Source organism: Fukomys damarensis, unplaced genomic scaffold (genome assembly GCF_012274545.1).
Source record: "Fukomys damarensis isolate Sample0158 unplaced genomic scaffold, DMR_v1.0_HiC HiC_scaffold_39, whole genome shotgun sequence".
Classification (NCBI taxonomy): Eukaryota; Metazoa; Chordata; class Mammalia; order Rodentia; family Bathyergidae; genus Fukomys; species Fukomys damarensis.
The window spans coordinates 111,588,348-111,607,700 of NW_022900951.1; the positions used below are offsets into that span (position 1 = coordinate 111,588,348).

Genomic DNA, 19,353 nt, shown 5'->3' on the forward strand with positions numbered 1-19,353 from the left:
CCAAGGGACTTTTGTACTGAACAGCCAAGTCCTCTGTAGGAGCTGGACATACACACTTATTTCTCAGATTAACCACAAAATGATGTGATATGTAGCTTGGGTCATGAGATCATGATCACCCTTGAGTTTGAGAGCTTCTACATGGAATATTTGGATGGATAGTATTCCCTGTACAGTGTGAACCAAGAATGCTGTGTCAGAAAATACACTTTAACCCAAAGAGCTGAAGAAGATTTTTAATGGTTAAAACATTTGAGGAGTTGTTCTAATCTTTTTGCAATTTAAATAGACATAAGTAAGTAAATCACATGACTTTTTGCAAATTCCCATTCCCCCTGGAGTTTCTCACATTATCATCCACTCCCACTGGGACAGATCCACATCATTTCTAGGTCTTCCCAGCTTTCCACTGATTAAGTAGAGCAAGATGTTACTATAAACCCTGTGGGGTTTTACTCCATTGCTTGAGTTCTCCTCCTTGTTTACATCTGATGTGCTGGGACTAAGAGGTCTTAGCTCTTTGTTTGATTCTTCCTCCATGTTTACATCTGATGTGCTGGGACTAAGAGGTCTTAGCTCTTTGTTTGATTCTTCCTCCATGTTTACATCTGATGTGCTGGGACTAAGAGGTCTTAGCTCTTTGTTTGATTCTTCCTCCATGTTTACATCTGATGTGCTGGGACTAAGAGGTCTTAGCTCTTTGTTTGATTCTTCCTCCATGTTTACATCTGATGTGCTGGGACTAAGAGGTCTTAGCTCTTTGTTTGATTCTTCCTCCATGTTTACATCTGATGTGCTGGGACTAAGAGGTCTTAGCTCTTTGTTTGATTCTTCCTCCATGTTTACATCTGATGTGCTGGGACTAAGAGGTCTTAGCTCTTTGTTTGATTCTTCCTCCATGTTTACATCTGATGTGCTGGGACTAAGAGGTCTTAGCTCTTTGTTTGATTCTTCCTCCATGTTTACATCTGATGTGCTGGGACTAAGAGGTCTTAGCTCTTTGTTTGATTCTTCCTCCATGTTTACATCTGATGTGCTGGGACTAAGAGGTCTTAGCTCTTTGTTTGATTCTTCCTCCATGTTTACATCTGATGTGCTGGGACTAAGAGGTCTTAGCTCTTTGTTTGATTCTTCCTCCATGTTTACATCTGATGTGCTGGGACTAAGAGGTCTTAGCTCTTTGATTCTTCCTCCATGTTTACATCTGATGTGCTGGGACTAAGAGGTCTTAGCTCTTTGTTTGATTCTTCCTCCATGTCTACATCTGATGTGCTGGGACTGGCCTTTGATTGACTTTCATACATAACTGATGACTGGTAGGCTACATTCATGGCCTCAGGAAGACAGCAACACTGAGAAATCCTGAAATAATGGATGAGGAAACCCAGATAATCAGATGGAACCAGAGGCCTCTTCATTGCCACCTTGTCATCACACACACATGCGTGCATACTCAGCAGTAATCACAGGATGTGCTTTGGGGTATGATCTCATTTACAATGCCAATGTTTTAATTTCTTCCACTGTGCCCCATACATGGCTCTGTGTACAAAACCTCTCTTCTGTTTCTCTGACACCTTTTCAATTACTAAACGTGTGTGTTCTCACCAATTTTTCTTACTGAGAGACTCACAAATGGACCCATTGTGTTATATGGTGACTACTTGCTCTCCTGGCTATGTTCCCCTTTATTCCAAGTTTGGACAAGGCACAGACTTCTCTGCATGGCTTCCTGCATCTGTCAAAGTCAAAGTTAAAGAAAAACTGCTATACACCTCTTACCAATGAAGGGACTGAGTGCCAGAAACTAATTGCTAACTGGTCTATTCAAGATTCCCAAAAGCAAATGTCAAGGGCTACAGGTACCACGGAGGAATGAAAACAAAGCAGGAAGCCATGAGGTGCAGGATCTGTTTTGAGTTCCCAGAGCTAGACAATAGCAAAAGAAGATGGAGCCTGTCATAGCTTAAGAATCCTCCCACACACCCACATACAAGTCTGTACTAGTCTGCCAGCTCCACTGCCACAACTTTCCAGGACTCACCCCAAAAAACCTTGGGCAGTAATTTGTTTGAATCTGATGTGGTGCCAAGGCCAGGGGCAAGTACTCATTGTGTTGTCAATGTTTGGGCCCCAGGCCTGGTAGTAAATTTCCCAAGGTGACATAGAGCTGAGATTGGAAGTGAGAAAGCCTGTGTCTACATCCTGAGGTCCTACCCACTTCATGAATGTCTACCAATTCAAACAAATGGATGACCCTAACCTGCCCCGGTACTCAGCAGGGTTTGGATTTCTCAGCTGGATGAGGTGGACAGTGACACCAATAGATGCTGCATTATGTCAGGGGGTTTTACCTCTGAGACTACTGTGCTTGTTCTGGAAGAGAAGTTGAAGAGATGATAAGGAGTGAGAGTCAGTGCCCTCTGTCTCTGTGTCTCACTCTGGTACTCTGAGACCTAGATTCTGATTGGTTGAGCCCCAAGAGAGTCACAGTGATGCACAATTGCCCTTGGAACCTTGGAACCGCAGTCTTTAATAACAATGGCCACCCTACTTCTCCTGGTTCAGGGCTAAATAAGATGAGTGGAAAGTGCCATGAGAGTAAACAGATCTTACCCTGGCATGGAACTGTGTTATAACTTTCCCCTGGACAGGAAGATCAGTTACCTGTCCTTAGAGGTTTTCCCTGGTGTGTGAAAAATCTCCCCCTTAGACATTCTATGTGAGGAGTTTACAGCATCCATCTCATCTCCACAGGTCCCCTGATGAGTTCTCAGCAGTTTTGCCCTCCAGTTCCAATCAGGAACTTAGTCCTAGGTAAAGTGCCATAATTAGGTCTCAATCTATGGATCCAACCTTGGTCATGACCCTGTAGTTACTAATTTTATTTTACACAGTTTACATAAATTGTGAGTTTAATTGCAGAAATATTGGTTATCATACCTTGGAAGCTATAGTACTTTAGGAGTCTCTGACCTAGAACAACTATATAGTTAAGATTAAAGTGTGCCAACCCCCCCCCAAACAAAACAAAAACAAAAACAAAAACAAAAAAAGCTGGGTGTGGTGACACACCCCTGTAATCCTAGCACTCGGGAGGCTGAGGCAGGAGGATCCTGTGAGTTCAAGACCAGCCTGGGCTACATAGTGAGTTCTAGGTTAGTCTCAACTACATAGTGAGACCCTGCCTCAAACCTCCCCCACAAAAAAACCCCAAAAAACAAAAAACAAGATTGAAGTGTTCCCCAGATGCGTGTTATCCCAGAGGTAGAATAGGATTCTTGCAGGCTATCAGAGGGCCAAAGGTGAGGACAAAGCTGTGTATTGTTTTGTTTAGTTTTTGTTTTATTTTTGCAATCCTGGGAAATCAAACTCAGGTCTCCATACATGCTGGGCAAGTGCTCAACCACTGAGCCCTACCCCAAACCTTTTTATTTTCAGAGTGCTTTCCTCCAGGAGAACTGAAATAACTATTATGGGGTGCCTTAGTTACTTTTCTTGTTGCTGAGACAAAATTCTTGACACCCAAAATTAAAGGAGGAAAGGTTTATTTGGCTTACAGTTAGTAGAGGTTTCAGTCCATAGTTGGCTGGCTCCAAGGCAGGGTAGCATGGCAGAGGGGCATCACAGAGGAGAAATATTCCATGGCAGGCAGAGGGGAGCAAGCTTCTTTCTGTTCCTTTATATTCTATTTAGGCTACCTACAGTTGTGGTAGGACACCCAGAACTATGCTGAACCAATAAGTGGACTAATTTTGTAATCACATGCCCTAATCCCAGCATCACACACTCTAGATCCAGCCACCTGTGAAAAAGCCCCACCTATTACAACATGAGAATTTGGGGGCACATCTAGACACAAGCCATAACACGGGGATACACGGCTCTCCCCCACACTAGCCACTCCACTTAGTCTCATGTAATAACTGAAGAAAGTGAGGCTGAATCTTGTAAATATGACCTAGATCATGTGCTTCCTTGTGAATGCAAGGAAGGTTCAGTCATCTATTTCCTTCTATCCCACACAGAACCTTGCAAGGACACTCTGACACCTGTGTTGTGATCACAAGGCTACCTGAAAGTTGACTCTTATGACTGTGTATGTGCCTGAAGTGCAGAGGGGCTTCTGGGCCCACTTAGTATTAGTTTTTATTATTAGTGTAAATTACCATATTCTACTGAGGGGACCTGGTTTATGTATGTAACATATCTAGATCATTTTGATCCTTTTTTCCTCCCACCTTCCCTCTCCCTGTTTTTATCCCTTTACCCTATCTCTGAAAAGTCTGACCTTTTGTTTCTTACCATCTTTCCTATTTTACTTATTGATATATTTATATTTTGGATTTTTTATAGAAGAGAAACAGTATCACATTTAACTTTCTGTGTTTCTCTTATTTTACTTAACATTATAGTCTTAAGGTCTATCCATTTTCAAGAATGACACAATAGAATTATTTTTTATGGCTGAATAATATTCCATTGTGAATACATAACACATTATCTTTAGCCATTCAGCTGTTGATGGGCATCTAGGCTGTGTCCAGTGCTACAGGTAATTCCAGATCCCAGCAAGTTTGACAGGCATTCTCTGTTGTGTTTCCTTCCTGCAGCCATTTGTAGAGCCAGCAGTTATGGACAAAGGCCGCTCTGAAGTCAGTCCCACCACATGCCAGCCGAGGCTCAGGAAGAAAGCATATAAATACTTGAAAGTCAACTTGGCCTCCAACACCATGCTGAGCATTTTCATTGGGAAAAAACTGGGAAGGCATAGATGTGATGTGCACCTGGCAGAGTAGCTAAGGATTTTCTCAAACAACACCAGGGTAGAGATGGCCTTTGCCAAAACACCATCAGAGTCATTCACCCGTATTCATTGGGGATGATGAGAAATCCAGGGAAATGATGTGGATCAACAAAACCTTTGCCCGAAAGAACTTTAAAATGAAAGTTGTTTTCCTTCTTTTAGTTTGAAGTGGTTCTTGTTCACATAGCCTCTGTACTCCTGTCCCATTTGCATGCCACCAAAGGGCCACAGGCATGTGAGCTCTGGCCACTTACCAATGAAAGGGTATATACTAATGTTGCAGAGTGTGGGGAATTCAGAGTCAAGAGGGGTTGTGTTCAGAGCAGCTTGAGGTCAGCTGAGTGTACATGTGGTCATGCTCTCCACCTCCACATATCTAGGGAATGGGACTTCAAGGAGGTCATAGGGGTCTTGTTTCTCTCTCTTGAAGTTAGCCAAAGACAGTGGGTAGGATGTTGAACTGCAAAAAAATGGAAAGTAGGGGGTCGGGGATTTAGCTAAGCGGTTTGGTGGCTGGCCTTGCAAGCGCAAGGACCCAATAACAAAAAAAAAAAAAAAAAAAAAACACAAAAAAAAAAAAAAAAAAAAAAAAAAAAAAAAAAAAAAAAAAAAGAAAAGAAAAGAAAAGAAAAGAAAAGAAAAGAAAAAGAAAGAAAGTAGGAGTGGAGGATACTGGGTGGGAACTCCAGCAAGATAGCTGCATGGAGGCCGTACTTTAGGGGCTTCAGGTATTAGACAACCAATGGTGCTTTCTCCAAACCAGTCATGGTGGTAGCCTTCCAGAGGAAAGAAATTGTGTTTAAATGGCTACTAAACTCCACCCAGATGAGGGAAACTTCTCCTGATGTGCCTTTTGTCCCTCTCCGTGTTCATTAAACCTTGGGGGACAGATGGTTAGGGAAGCAGAGGAGTAGATCCTGGCTGCATTTATGTGGAAGGATCTGACCACAGCTCACTCTGTTCAGCTTGGGCTTTGTCTCAGATGAAGGAGGTGAGAAATCATGACATTGGGAGATGAGAGCTGCGATGATCACCTTGAATAAGACAAGGAAATTACTTAACACTCACTGGGTGGAATGCAGAGGTCACCAGAGACAGTGAGCAGAGAAGTTCAGATTGTTCATGAGGACAGAAGAAGAAAGGACCCAGCTGATTGGAGATGGCTGGGGCATTGAGAGGATTATGGGGCAAAATTATTTGGTTTTCGCTGCTACTTTTCTGTGTAATAGTATGTAGATATAGTAATCGCAAAATCCAATTTACAATACCACTTACTTCTGATACATATAGAGTCTTTTTGCTTCAAGTTAGATTTCCTTAGCTGAGAGATATGTATACAGGTATTTCTATTGCAGCTAACTGTACATCTCTGTATTGCAGACATACTTCATCAACAGAGAAAAACAGGAAATAGAGGATGACCAGGTAGAAAGGTACAGGATAAAAAGAATGGTGAAAAGCCTATCTCTGAAGTGTTGGTACTGAATGACCTTGAGCATCTGAATCTACTTCCAGCCACACACTCTAGTGTGAGGGTGCATTGAGGCACGTGGTGTCCAAGTGTAGGTTCTTAGAAGTAGACCCTGCTACAATCCTGTGTTTACAAACTGTTGGCTTGAAAGAGAAGGCCAAGCAGCACTGGTAGGGGTATGAAGCAGTCAGTTGGGAGGGAGTGATCTCACAAGTTACCACAGTGGACAGGTGGAGTGTATTCACAGGAGATGCCTATGTAGAATTCACTCACCTTGGATTCATCCCAGGCATAGCAGGAAAAAGCTGGCGTACATACCACTAACTGACCTGCCATGTTAAAGGACTTATTTCAGGGATAATATAATCCGCTGTCATTTCCAACTGTCCTTATATTAAGAACAGGAGGCTTCTACAGTGAGTAAAGCCCATCAGGCAGAGTCATGCCTAATGGCTATAAGCTGCCTCTTACACGTAAAGAGACCCATAAGGAAAGGCAGAATCAAAATACAGAAATCATTTTTATTTGCATTTCTATAATGGCTAAAGATATTGAAAATTTTTCATATGTAATTATTAGCCATTTTTGCTTCTTTTGAGAAGTATCTATTAATATAATTTGTGCATTTTTGATAGGATCTCTCATTTTGGGGGTATAATCAGCTTGAATTCATCATATATTCTAGATATTAAGCCTCTATCAGAAAAATAGCTGTCAATTTTTTTTCCTATTCTGGAGGTTGTTCCTTCACTCTGTTCATAGTTGATTTTTACTGTGCATATTTTTAATTTAATTTAATCTCATTTGTAGAGTTTTTGTTTTATTTCTTGTGCTACCAGAGTTCTGTTTAGGAAGTCCTTGCTTATGCCTGGGTCTTCCAATGTTTGCCTTACTTTATCTTCCAGCAGTTTCAGTGTTTCTGTTTTTATATCTAGGTGTTTGATGCATTTTGATTTGGTTTTAGTACAGTTGAGAGATGTGGTAGTCATTGCTGCCACAGAGAGGAGCTGGGGGAGGATGGTGGCCTGTGAGGCTCATTAAAGACAATGGGCAGATGTCCTGAGCCAGGTGAGTACCTTGCCATGGATGCGGCAGCAAAGAAGGGGTCCTCCCTCTGGTTTCTGGAAGCAGCCAGAGGCCAGCCAGGAACAGTAGCAGCAGAGGTAGAGGCTCCAGCATGTCCCTCCCACCCTCAGCCTGAACCAGGTAGGCCTGGCAGTCAGGGTGGCTGGAGGGGCTTTGCGCTGCCTGAGAATGGGAATTCTCTTCACCAGGATATAGTGACTCTTCAATCATGAGGAACACAACATTATCATTGTTGGATTGGATAACGCAGGGAAAACTACCATCCCTTACCAGTTTTCTATGAATGAAGTCATACATACATCCCCTACAATAGGAAGTAATGTAGAAGAGATCGTGATTAATGATACATGTTTCCTGAGGTGGAATATTGGTGGTCAAGAATCTCTTTGCTCTTCTTGGAACACTTACTATACTAATACGAAGTTTGTAATTGTGGAAAGTACGGACAGGATTTCTGTACCTAGAGAAGAACTCTACAAAACTTTAGCCCATGAGGACATAAGGAATGTGGGATTGCTGATTTTTGCTAATAAACAAGATGTTAAAGAATGCATGATTGTAGCAGAAATCTCCCAGTTCTTGAAGCTCACCTCCGTAAAGACTGCCAGTGGCATATTAAAGAGAATAAAACAGAGAGATGGTCGGAAACAGGGAGACAGACTTCTTGGAGATGGGGAAGGGGAACAGGGGAAGAGTAGAGGAGAGAGAAGGGAAGGGGAGGGAAGCACATGGGAAATGGCCCAAATATTATTATCTATCTATCATTCGTCTAGTAAGAATATATATAACATGTGCCTATTAAATAAAAACTTATATTCTTTTTTATTATAAATAAAAAGAATTGTCTTAAATTAAAATAAGCAAAACCCCCAGAATACAGAAATCATTGTCAGAATCTTTGTGCCATTTTCTGTCCCCTAAACAGATCAACCTTCACAGTTTCCAAACCACTCAGTGAACTGAAATGTATGTTTTGATCTATATATCCTAGTACCTTTTGACTTTTGCCAATTGCAATTTTTAATTAGAAAATGGTCCCAAGAATCCTATCATGGGAATTTTTTGATTAGTGTTCAGCTGCTTAAGGAACCTTTCCAATGCAGATTTCAACAACTTTCTCCAAGGAGAAGAGAGTAAGAATTTTGTGGTCTTTCTGCCTGGAAAGGTGCTATGCTCAATGGTTGAGCCAGGTCTCTCCCTAGGATGTCATAAAGGACTTGGCTGCAGGAGTCAGCAACTCCATTGTTGCCATTTAGTCCAGAGAATCCAGAGTTGAGAAGTCTCAGGCTCTTCCTGGGAGTTCAGAGCACCTCTTCATTGGAAGCTGGAACTTAATTCCTATAATTGTGTCATTTTATGTCAAGGAATAAATTGCCCATTTAGCTGTGAGCTATGGGCACCCACTATGCATGGTCACCCAAACATGGAGGAAGACAGAAACACTTGATGAGATTTGAGAGCAGGTATGGGGTGCTTCTCACAGGTCTTTCCAACCCAAGATCAGCAAGAATGAATGAACTGATGGCCAGGGTATGTGTTTTCCACAAGAACAAGGGATCTGGGAAGTCTGCAGGGATACAGAGAATTGCTTGCTTTTAGAGCAGGCTTATTAGTGGGCCAAGATGTGTGTTCTTCCCTCAGGCTCACTGCCCTGAGGGAAATGTGAAGATGGTAGGGGACTTATTTCAGACATTGGACTCTTTCACATTCAGAGATTATGGTTTTGGTGCACGTGCATGCAAATGTACGTGCACACGATTCCCAGGCTGTGTGTGCATGGGAGAGAGCTCCCTTACTACAGTGAAGGATAAGAATCTCTGATCACCCCAGCCACAGACCCCTTCAAACACCTCAGCTGCCCTCTCCCCTTGTACTTTTTCCATTTCTCTAAGGGTGACACCAGCTCAGAGAGAGCTAGTGAGAAGGTGGCTGCCAATCGGCAGAAAAGGTGGCTAAGATCCTTCCCCTGCAGTGATTCTTTTAAAAATTCTTTTATGATCCCAGTCTCCAAGTCACGAAGGTCAAAGCCTGCAAATATTCAAGGATAAGCTCATGCTAGTGGTTAAGGACCTTCTCATGACTTTCAGTGTTGGTCCTTTAGGCACTGTATGCAGTGATGACCGTGAGCCTAAGGGTGCAGCAAGGGCCGACTCAGAGAAGGGAAGCACTGGAAATGTCCAGGAACATCCTGAGAATGAAGTCTCACTGTACAGGGGTAGACACAGCTGGTTCTGTGCATCCAGGCCAGCCATGATGTGTTCTCTAGTCAAATATCCCAGGCTATCATTTAACAGTGTGTGTGGTAGGGTGAGTGGGCTGGGCAGGGAGGACAGCAGTGGCTCCATGTCTCGTGATTCATGAGTCTTACCTTGAGCCTCATCACTCAACAGGAGCTGACGTGACAGACAAGCACCATACAGGGCAAGAACAAGCAAGGGTGGGTTCTGAGGGCACAGGGAGGCAAAGAAGCAGAAAGCACAGAGAGGCTCAGGAGGGGAATGAACCTCAGACTTGTATGAAATATCTGGATGATCTAAGGGTTTTGGAGGGGAGTAGGAGCTGTTACTGAGGACACTTCCTCTGACATTTGATGAATGGTCTAGTCAGGTTTACACTGTGGATGTACTGGGGACCTCTCTGACTCATATGGTAGGATGTGTATTTGTGAGGATGTAGGTATTTGTGGCACAGAGAGGCCCATAGGTTTAGGAGGGGACAGGTTTGAGAGCCAGAGCGATGACAGCAACAGTATCACTGCAGGCACACACACGCAGAGCCATGACTTGCTGGGCCTTAGATACAGCCCTGACTCCTTCCCGGTGTCTCTTTCTCACTGCCAACCACTGAGGACACCTTGTACATTTGGGCCTTCTTAGGGACCCAGCCTGGCTCTCTCCTCAGCCCATTTGCTGCCCTCAGCAGATCCAGCCGCTGCAGTGACACCCACAGTGAGTCTTGTGCCAGGGCTTCCAGATCCTTACCTCTAGCTATTACTTCCACCCTTGAATCCTTGTATTTCCACTCAACTACCCTTCATCTTCTTTGCAGAATCTCATCACAACTTCAATCTTTTTGCAATAAGAATGGATCTTGCTCTCTCTTCTCCAAGTGTTCTTTTAGTCTCCTCTTTTTCAGCCAGTGTTTCCACTGTCTCTCCTGGTGGCAGCATTATGAGAAGTACCGTGGTCCCTAACTCTCTGTGCCCCCAATTATTCACACAAGTGCCACTGCAGTCATCCTGTGCACAGCTACTAAGCTGTCCATTGAAAAACTGGTGGCAAGTTTAGAGAGCAGAGACAAAACATTACATATATACACAGATATAAACATTTATGAAGAATCTGGTCAAAAATTGATATATTAATGAGCTTAAAATCATTACCATAGAAGAAAATATAAACCTGTGGAAGAAGCAATCAGGTAGTATGTTATCTAATGCAAATTATGTAGTATAAATGGTAAATAGACAATAAATTTTAAAATGCAGATATAGTTTGTGATGGTACAAAATCCTCAGGAAAAGGTAAAATTTAATTTAAAACATGAATAATGTTAATAGTAAAATCACAACAATGGTCCATGAGTACTTGGTATGTGCTTGGCACCAACTCCCTCTACAGCAGCCCAATGAGGTAGTCCTTATTTATATTCTTATTTAACAGATAAAGACATGGAGATGAACTATCACCCAAAGTTCCATTGCTACAGGTTCTGAGGGTTTACTTGAGTTGTAGAGGACTTGCCTATTATGTAGAAGGTGGTGGGTTCAGTTTAACGAAGGTAAAAAAAAGAAAAAGATGTTAGGCCAGGTGGGGTGGCTCCCATATATATTCCCAGCTACTTAGAAGGATAAAACCGGAGAATTGTGTATTTGATGTCATTTTAGGCAGTAAACCAAAAGTTGCACATATGGTAGGAGAAATGGCTGGGATATGAATGCAAGCAGCACTATTCCAAACCATAGACATAAACATAGCCATAGTATACAGGCAATTGCATAGTGACTGCAAGTTCTCCATAGACATGTTAAGTCTAGGGCACTGACCTAATCATAAGGAAAGAATAATCCATGAAGCACAGGCCAAGATGTACGTGATCTTGCCTCTTTCCTCAATGAGTCTTCTATAGCACTGTTTTTGGTGATTCTGGGCCAGGGAGAAAACTTAGAGGACACAAGTCCATTTCCCAGGAAGGGTAGACAGCTTCAGGATCCTAGCAAGAGGATCCTGCCCTAGGGACATGGTACAGGAGAGTCATAGAAATATGGATTCATTGTTAAGACTTTCTCTTCTAGCCAGAGATGAAAACTATACAATTTCTGTTGGGATGCTGTCCCTTACTTTCCTGACATAAACTCTTGAGTTTGGCCACCAAGCCTTCCTCTATATGGGACATCCCTTGATCTAATATCCCTATGACTAGGAGCAGTTTCTGTCTTGCAGGTGGTCCAGTAGCCTCTGACTCAAGTCACAGATGCCACAGCTTATGGGAAGAGGTTGAACCTGGGAATTCCTAAGGCAGAACCAATAGAATCTAATGACCCCCCCACTCCCCCACACAGTCCATGACTGCTTTAAGGTAATTTTGGTTCTTTGCAATGGCAAGGTACTTATTATATGGATTCTTTTATACTTTCTATTCTCTATTAACATCCATATGCCATTCCCCAATGATGGAAATTTTGGGGACACTGGCATGAACATTCCAGCTTATCAGCTGTCACAGATCTTAAAAAATTTAGGAAAGAAGTATACTTAAAGATTGTCATCAATCATTAATTATAGTTTTAGAAATGTGGAACCAAAGAATATTTCCAGAAAAGGGGGATCTTTAAAATTATGACAAATCAGGGCTGGGGATTTAGCTCAGTGGTTCGGTGGCCTGCCTTGCAAGCGCAAGGACCCAAGTTCAATCCCCTGTACCAAAAATAAAAAAAATTAAAAAAAAATAAAATTAAGACAAATCAACTTGATGAGTTATTAAGCAGAAATTAAAATGACACATAAATTATGACTAAAAGCTAATTTTGGGGTTGTGGTGGAAGGTGTTCATTGTCTGATTTTCAACTTTCCTATATATATGTAGGAAAATTATTATGAGAAAATGAGAAACAACATAGAACAAGACATATGCATGGTATGATTGCTATGTGTGCTATTGCTAAGCACACATGGGCAAGAAAAGTATTATTTCAGTCTGTTCTCATGTGTCAAGTACATAAAATAAATCACAACTATTAAAAAATTTATAGTTTTGAAAATTCTCTTTTTCTTTGGGTTTATCTTCACATTCTGTATATCATTTTTCAACTGCTGAGGTGCCTAAAGTTGAGTACAGCTCTTTCAATGAGTATTAAATATAGGGAGAAGTTAAGAGCATAATTTCTTGGTGCTGGCCTTGTGTTTAAGTCAAGGCTTGCTGGAAATGGAGTGAGGATCTTGTTTCTCTTTTTGGCATAGCACATCAATAGGATTTTAAATTTTTAACCCCATTTTCTCTGAACCCATCACTTTTTACATAAGGATAGGAAATAAGAACCGATTTCTGCCCCCTACAAAGGCGTAGGGCTCTTTTTGAGCTGTGCATGGAAGAGCTAAGGAAGGAGTCAATATGTACTGCCTGGTACACAATGGGAGAGGTCTTGAAGTGGTGCCCTTGGGTTCCTATTTCCCATGGCTCATTTATAGTACAGATGAATTCCACCCTCAGGCCAAGAAAGAGACTCTGTAAGGCAATGTGAAGATTGGTCAATAAAACAAAAGTTGGGACTTGGAAGACAAGGGCGGGGAGCATATGACTCTTCCAATTCTAAGTCATTGCAACAACCACGGACACCAGCATCAGATGTTTCTGTGTGCCAAGGGCCAGGGAAAATCAATTTCATCTACCAAAGATGCAATGGGAAATGACAAATTTCTAAAGGTGGAGGGAGAAGAGAGAACCAAGGGTGCAAGCCCATCCTCCTTGTTGCAACCATCAGTAGCAAAAGGAGGATAAGTAGAAAGAGGAGTAAGAATCAGAACAGAAGAGCAAGGAGAACGAAATAAGGATTGGGTGGGGAGAGAGGAAGAGGAAGAAGATGATAAGGGAAAGAATAAAAGCAAGGGAGCAGACCGTGAGTGGAAGCAGGGGGATGAGAGAGGAAAAAATCAAGAGCAAATGGGAGAAAGGGGAAGGAGATAGGGTAGGAGAGAACACATGAAGGGACAGAGCAACCTCAGTAATGCTACTGGACTTTGGAGCTATACAATTGAAGTGAAGAACAAAATAAAAATTTAATTGCTCCAAAGAGATTACATTTTAAAACAGAAGGAAATGAGTCACCTTCAAGTGGTAAGATTTGGTAATTTCTTCCATCAGTAGAAATAGACATTCATGAGTGATTTAAACTCAGTTATAGAGGTTTAAAGAAATTCACATTTCTAACCTGCTGAATTGTAACTTGAAATTACGAATCTGCCAGAAAGTTCCAACCTCCACAAAATTTCCAAGTGGTTTCAAAATCAAATTTTGAATTTTAATAATTAATTTAATAATAATTTTAGAAATTACATAAATGTGGAAACTGGTGAGACCAGTCTATAGTGTTTGAAGCTAGGACATCAGTTAACTACCACTGGTTAGGAGGGAAGAGGAAAATCTTGGCTGAAGGCCTTCAGAAAAGGAACTTAGGATGTGCTAAGGCCAGGAATCCAGATAGAGGTAAAAAGATGGCTGGCCAGGGCAGTGCCTGAGTCCATGGCTGCAACTCCCTTTGGAGAGACAAATGTACTGGCTATGCATTGTCTGGTGTGGGGTGGAAAGTTTCTCCACTGCCATGAGGTCTGCCTGAAAAATCCCACATAAGTCTCTGTCCAAGAGCCATACTCTTCAGGCATGGCTAGAGATTTCATTGCATTTTCTTTTGGACAATTTCCTACATATAGTATGGTACTGCCTTAATCAATTCAAGCTGTTATACCAAAATAAAACATCTTAATCGGGTGATTTACAAACAACAGAAATGTGTTGGGGGCAGTTCTGGAGACTGAGTAGTCAAATATCAAGATGCTAAGAGATTTAGTGTCTGGGGAGGACTCAGTCTCTGCTTCATAAACAGTGACGACTTGTGCCTTCCCATAGCAGAAAGGGTACAGTGCTCACTTGAGTCTGTTTTCAAAAGGGCACTAATCCCCTTCGTGAAAGTGGACCCTCATGATTTAATTACTTCCCCCAAACTCCACTTTTTAATACTATCACATTGGAGAGTAGGTTCCAACATATGGCTTTTAAGGAGATGCCAACATGATAGCAAGAAAGTTTTGTTTTCTTTTTCTTTCTTTCCTTTTTTTTTTTTTTTTTTTTTTTTTTTTTTTGGTACTGGGTATCAAACTCGGGTCCTTGTGCTTATGAGGCAGGCAGCGGAACCACTGAACTAAATTCCCAGCCCAAGAAGTTTTGTTTCTAAATGAACAAAATACAAGTTTAGTATTTAAGAATGCAAACTTAGTTGGGGAGAAAAAGTCAAGTCACTGGTTACCATGAAATTCAGGATAGTGATTATCTTTCTGAGAGAGATGAATATTTTGATAAAAAGGTGCCATGTATAGGGTTGCAAGGTTACTGGCAAGTTGTATTTCTTTGGATGGTGTCTTATTTTCTCATTGCTAGGACAAAATACCTGACACCCACAAGTTAGAGGAAGGGAGGTTTATTTTGGCTCACGGTTTTGTAGAGGTTTCAGTCCATAGCCAGCTCGCTCCAAGTCGGGGCAGCATGGCAGAGGGACATCACAGAAGAGAAAGTTCATGACAGACAGAAAAAGCAACAAGGGATCTTAGCACTGTCTTTCTGCCCCTTTTATTTTATCCAGACTGCTTAAGGCAGGTGGCACTCACACTCAATCTTAGTGCCTTTAAGCCTAGCACTGCACCATGAATCAATTCCAGGGTCACCTACTCTAGATCCAGCCTCTTCTGAAAAAGCCCTGCCTATGACTGCATGAAGTATGCTTTACTAATCTAAGTGCCTCTCAAGCCAATGAAGTTGACAGTAATGATTAACTATCACATTTATCTTTAGTGTTTCATTTACAAATCGATTTCTAAACAATATATTGTATGTTTGAGTTCTTTCTCTCCTCTCCTCTCCCCCCCCCTTCTTTTATGACAAGGTCTTACGACGTAGCTCAGGCTAGCTTTAAAGTCTTAGCAATCATCCTGTCTCAGCTTCTCCAAGGCTGGGATTACACATGTGCACCACCATGCCTGCCTGTCTTGTTTCTTTTGAAATAACATTTATTCTGTATATCCATTTGACAGTTGATGAAGATTTAGATTGTTTTTAATTATCACCTACTAGAAACAATGTTTATAGGATTGTTTGATACTCATATACAGGCACCTGTGTTTCTAGTAAAAATGCTGATTTGCAGAGAGAGAGAGAGAGAGAGAGAGAGATCTGGGAGCTGTTTCTGAGGGAGCACTGGAATAGGAAAGAGGATATTCAATGTTCTTATTGTGATTAAAATATCTGAAACTTTCTCAGAAATATGAAATTCCTATAAAAACTCAGGGCTGCCTACTTTTCCCATAGCCTATTTTAAAACTCCAGCCCACTGCTGCTGTATCCATTCTGCCCTCCTGCCCTTTCCACACCATAAGGGCATCTGCTCATTCATGTCCATGCCTCACGATGACATTTTTTAAAAGAAAGTGGATGTTTACAGAAATTGGGGTGAGAGGGTTTCTAGACTTGCTGTGGAACCAAAGGCTAGAGGAAAAAATTCAAGATGTGGAAGGAGCTGACATTATTGGGAGGGTCAAGAGTACAGGGAAGGTAAAAAGTTGTGTTCTAAGCCCCCAGTGTTCTCTGAGTCACATCTTTCCTATCAACTGTTGACCTGGGGTAAATATGAGATTAAGAAGAATATATTTCAGCAATGGAGACCCTGGTGCTAAGAGGCAGTGCACACATACATATGTAAGTACACAGAGCACATGGGTGGCATGAGCATGTACATGACACCCCAGTTCTGTTATTCCAGTGCAGGTTTGCATATCATTATCACCCAGAACGCAGGCCCTTCCACAAAAATTGGGGATCCCCTTCCTGACCTGTTCTTTAAACTAATCCTAACTTGGTGTGAAGTGAGGGTGAGTAGGGCAGCCTTTGAAAAGAGGGATTGGAAAGAGAGCCCACCTTTTCCTTGTTTCAATTCTGCTTCTTGTTCTTATTCTCCTATTTCCCCAGGAAGTCCAAGGAGGTATAGAAATTGTGCGCCTCTCTTCCAGAGCCTTCAGAAATGAAGGCGGGTCCTTCTGAATATTTAGCTTGGTTGTACAGGCATTGGACAGATAACATTGGTCAAGCCCCACAGAAAGGTAGACTCATCCGAGGAGAGTTGTGAATATCCAGACAGATCAAAGGAAACCAAGGCAGGAGGAACCCTAAGGCAAATGAGTCAGGACTTGGTTTGTCCTGTGCAGCAGGAGTAGAAGTGGAAACAGAACAAGGGAGGATTGATCCTCCTGCCCTCCCTCCTTTCAGTGGCTGCCCTACTCTCTCTCTGACTTGACCTGGGGGAATGGAACCTTAGGTGCCTTGAGGCAGAGAGTGACCCTTCCCACTATGGTACAAAAACAAAACAAAACAACAACAAAAAAAAACTATAGATTTTCTCCTTTCCTTCCCCCCAAAATAAGGATTGGAAGTTAAACTATTCCATGTAAAATGTTTCTTCCATTGACCATATTCATGCTTCCGTTAAACTGGAAGCTGACACCGACCAATTCTTGATCATGAAAGCTGTGTCTGAGAAAGGGTACTAACAAAAGTGACTAGGAAAACATGCTCGAGAGAAAGGGTTTAATTTCTACTTCCAGCTCTGTGTGACTTAAGTCATGTTCCTAAACCTCTGTGATCCTCAGGTTCCCCCTTTTTAAAACTGTTACCAAGCACCTTTTAACCCTTGGGTGTTTGTGATGATCTAATGGGATGGTGTTATTGAGGGTGGTGTTATTGAAGTACTCAGGAACAGTGGCTGACATGCAGTGATTACTTAGATGATCTTAGCCTTTTTTACTGTGGTTATCTCAGCCAACCTCTCTGATCTAAGCAGTTTCCATTGTATGTTCATTTCCTTGAAATTTTGTCTTATCTGTGGGGTTGTTTCCTCCTTTCTCCCACTTATGAAGAGGAGGTCTTGGGGTAAGGCAAAGCTGGTGACACTGAATGGTGTCAGAAAAGGAAGGCTTCTTATCCTCAAGCTAGTCTCTACACCATAGCTGATAGGCAGCTCCTCAGCTCTATGACGGCTTGTGTTCACTCAAAACAGGATGTTCCGTTTGTTTTCCTTAAAATTCTGCCAGCATCTGCTGTTAAGACCTCAGCTAGGGCAACTTGGCATTTTCTGTATTCCCAGACTGCTTAGACAACTACCCTTGCAACCATGCCTTACCTCAAATTATGAGATCTTATACCCTACAGATATGACATACTGACCTTCAGCCTCTGAATACAGTGCTGGTGGTAGGACATAGTAGTATGTGTCCTCAGATAAGAAAATACATTTTTATTAATACAGTAAGAGGCACTGATGAAAATGTGAGCTTCATGTTCAATTGAAAGAAGTGTTAACATCCTAGGGGCAACATTTTGAAGAATAATTGTACAGAACCCATAACTGGTACCACATTAATTAATAGAACTTCAGATTTAATAAAGGTGTTCTTCCTTGCTTGGGAAATCAATCTGTCATTAGTTCAGATGCTTCCTACTTTACCTGGCCTGAGTTAAGAAAGCAATCACTAACATAAGGTGAACGCATGTCCAAATCCCATTGCTGACATTTATAAGCTATGGATAAGCATGTTGTGTTGACATCTGTACACCTCATTTTTCATCTGTAAATTGGGATCATAATAACACCCATCCCAGAGTTTGACATCTGCTGTCAACTGTCTTATTCTGCCTTACTCTCCCCCAAAAGCCTGTTTGTGAGTAATAAACGTGTTCATACCCTTTTGGTGCATGTGTGGCATCATCAGTTTCATGATTCAAAGCAAATTTGGGGTTGGAAGGTATCTACTGCACCTCTGTGGAGTTTTACCAGATATTGGCACAGTGAGCAGGTTGTCTAGTCAATGGCTGCCATCACGGTGTCTTTCGTCTCCTGGTTTGGCTCCCTCAGTGGCTCAGCTGCCTATGGAAAGGATTTACTTTGAGCTACCGTCTCCTGGAAAGCAATTTTAGACAGCAATTGTCCTGTTCCTGGACAGCAACTTCAGTTGTGCTGTTGTATTCTTCATTCGATGAATCTTACCAAACATCCTATAAGAAGCATAATTTGGAAATTTCTATAATTAGCTGTTGAGAGTAGAATTCTGGGATTAGAGACCTCCTCTAAATGAGCCTCGATCATGTGTCTCATTGCAAATGTATCTGTGTCATCTGTCTGGGTTGAACTTTACATTGTTTCACCATTTTAGCATAAGCCATGACTGGCACTAGGCTCAGGGAAATGACTCTCTTCAAAGCACCATTTGTGTATCACATTCAGCACTAGCCCAAATTCTATGGATCTCAATGGGGAAAAAAAGGCCCTGTGCAGCATGTGTCCATCAGATAGTCACTCCTTTGGCGAAGAGCAGTTACCATGTGGCTTGCTGACTTTACATTTCTAAAACATTCCTAAAAGCCCAGTAGGGTTATAATGCTGTTGCTACTGCCCATAACCCTGTTACCACAGACTTCCTGATCTTCAAGGTTGTAAGGAAAATACTTCTTCATGGGGCTCTCCTGGAATAAGAAAATAGTTCATTAATTCAAAGCTGACTTCAGAGTTAGGGTCTGGCCCCTAACTTTGATGATAATAGTTTGAGACTATGTGAAAGAAGAAATCAGTAAATATGTACAGAATAGAGTGGACTCTCTGAGGTATATATAGTGTCCCTTTAAAAACCTGGATACAAGGAGAAGAAACAAATAAAACATAGCAGAAAGAGAGGGC

At 41.8% G+C, this 19,353-nt stretch overlaps 1 protein-coding gene across 1 annotated transcript; it reads right to left on the bottom strand.

Moving 5' to 3' along the window:
* Positions 1–345: 345 nt before the first annotated feature.
* Positions 346–2,417, bottom strand: LOC104848623 (nuclear pore complex-interacting protein family member B11). Its single transcript, XM_019204616.1, has 3 exons — positions 2,355–2,417; positions 1,257–1,362; positions 346–1,140 (listed from the first exon to the last, which is right to left on the bottom strand). The coding sequence occupies exons 2-3, from the start codon at positions 1,329–1,331 to the stop codon at positions 346–348; spliced, it is 870 nt and encodes a 289-aa protein (XP_019060161.1). The 5' UTR covers positions 1,332–1,362; positions 2,355–2,417.
* Positions 2,418–19,353: the final 16,936 nt, after the last annotated feature.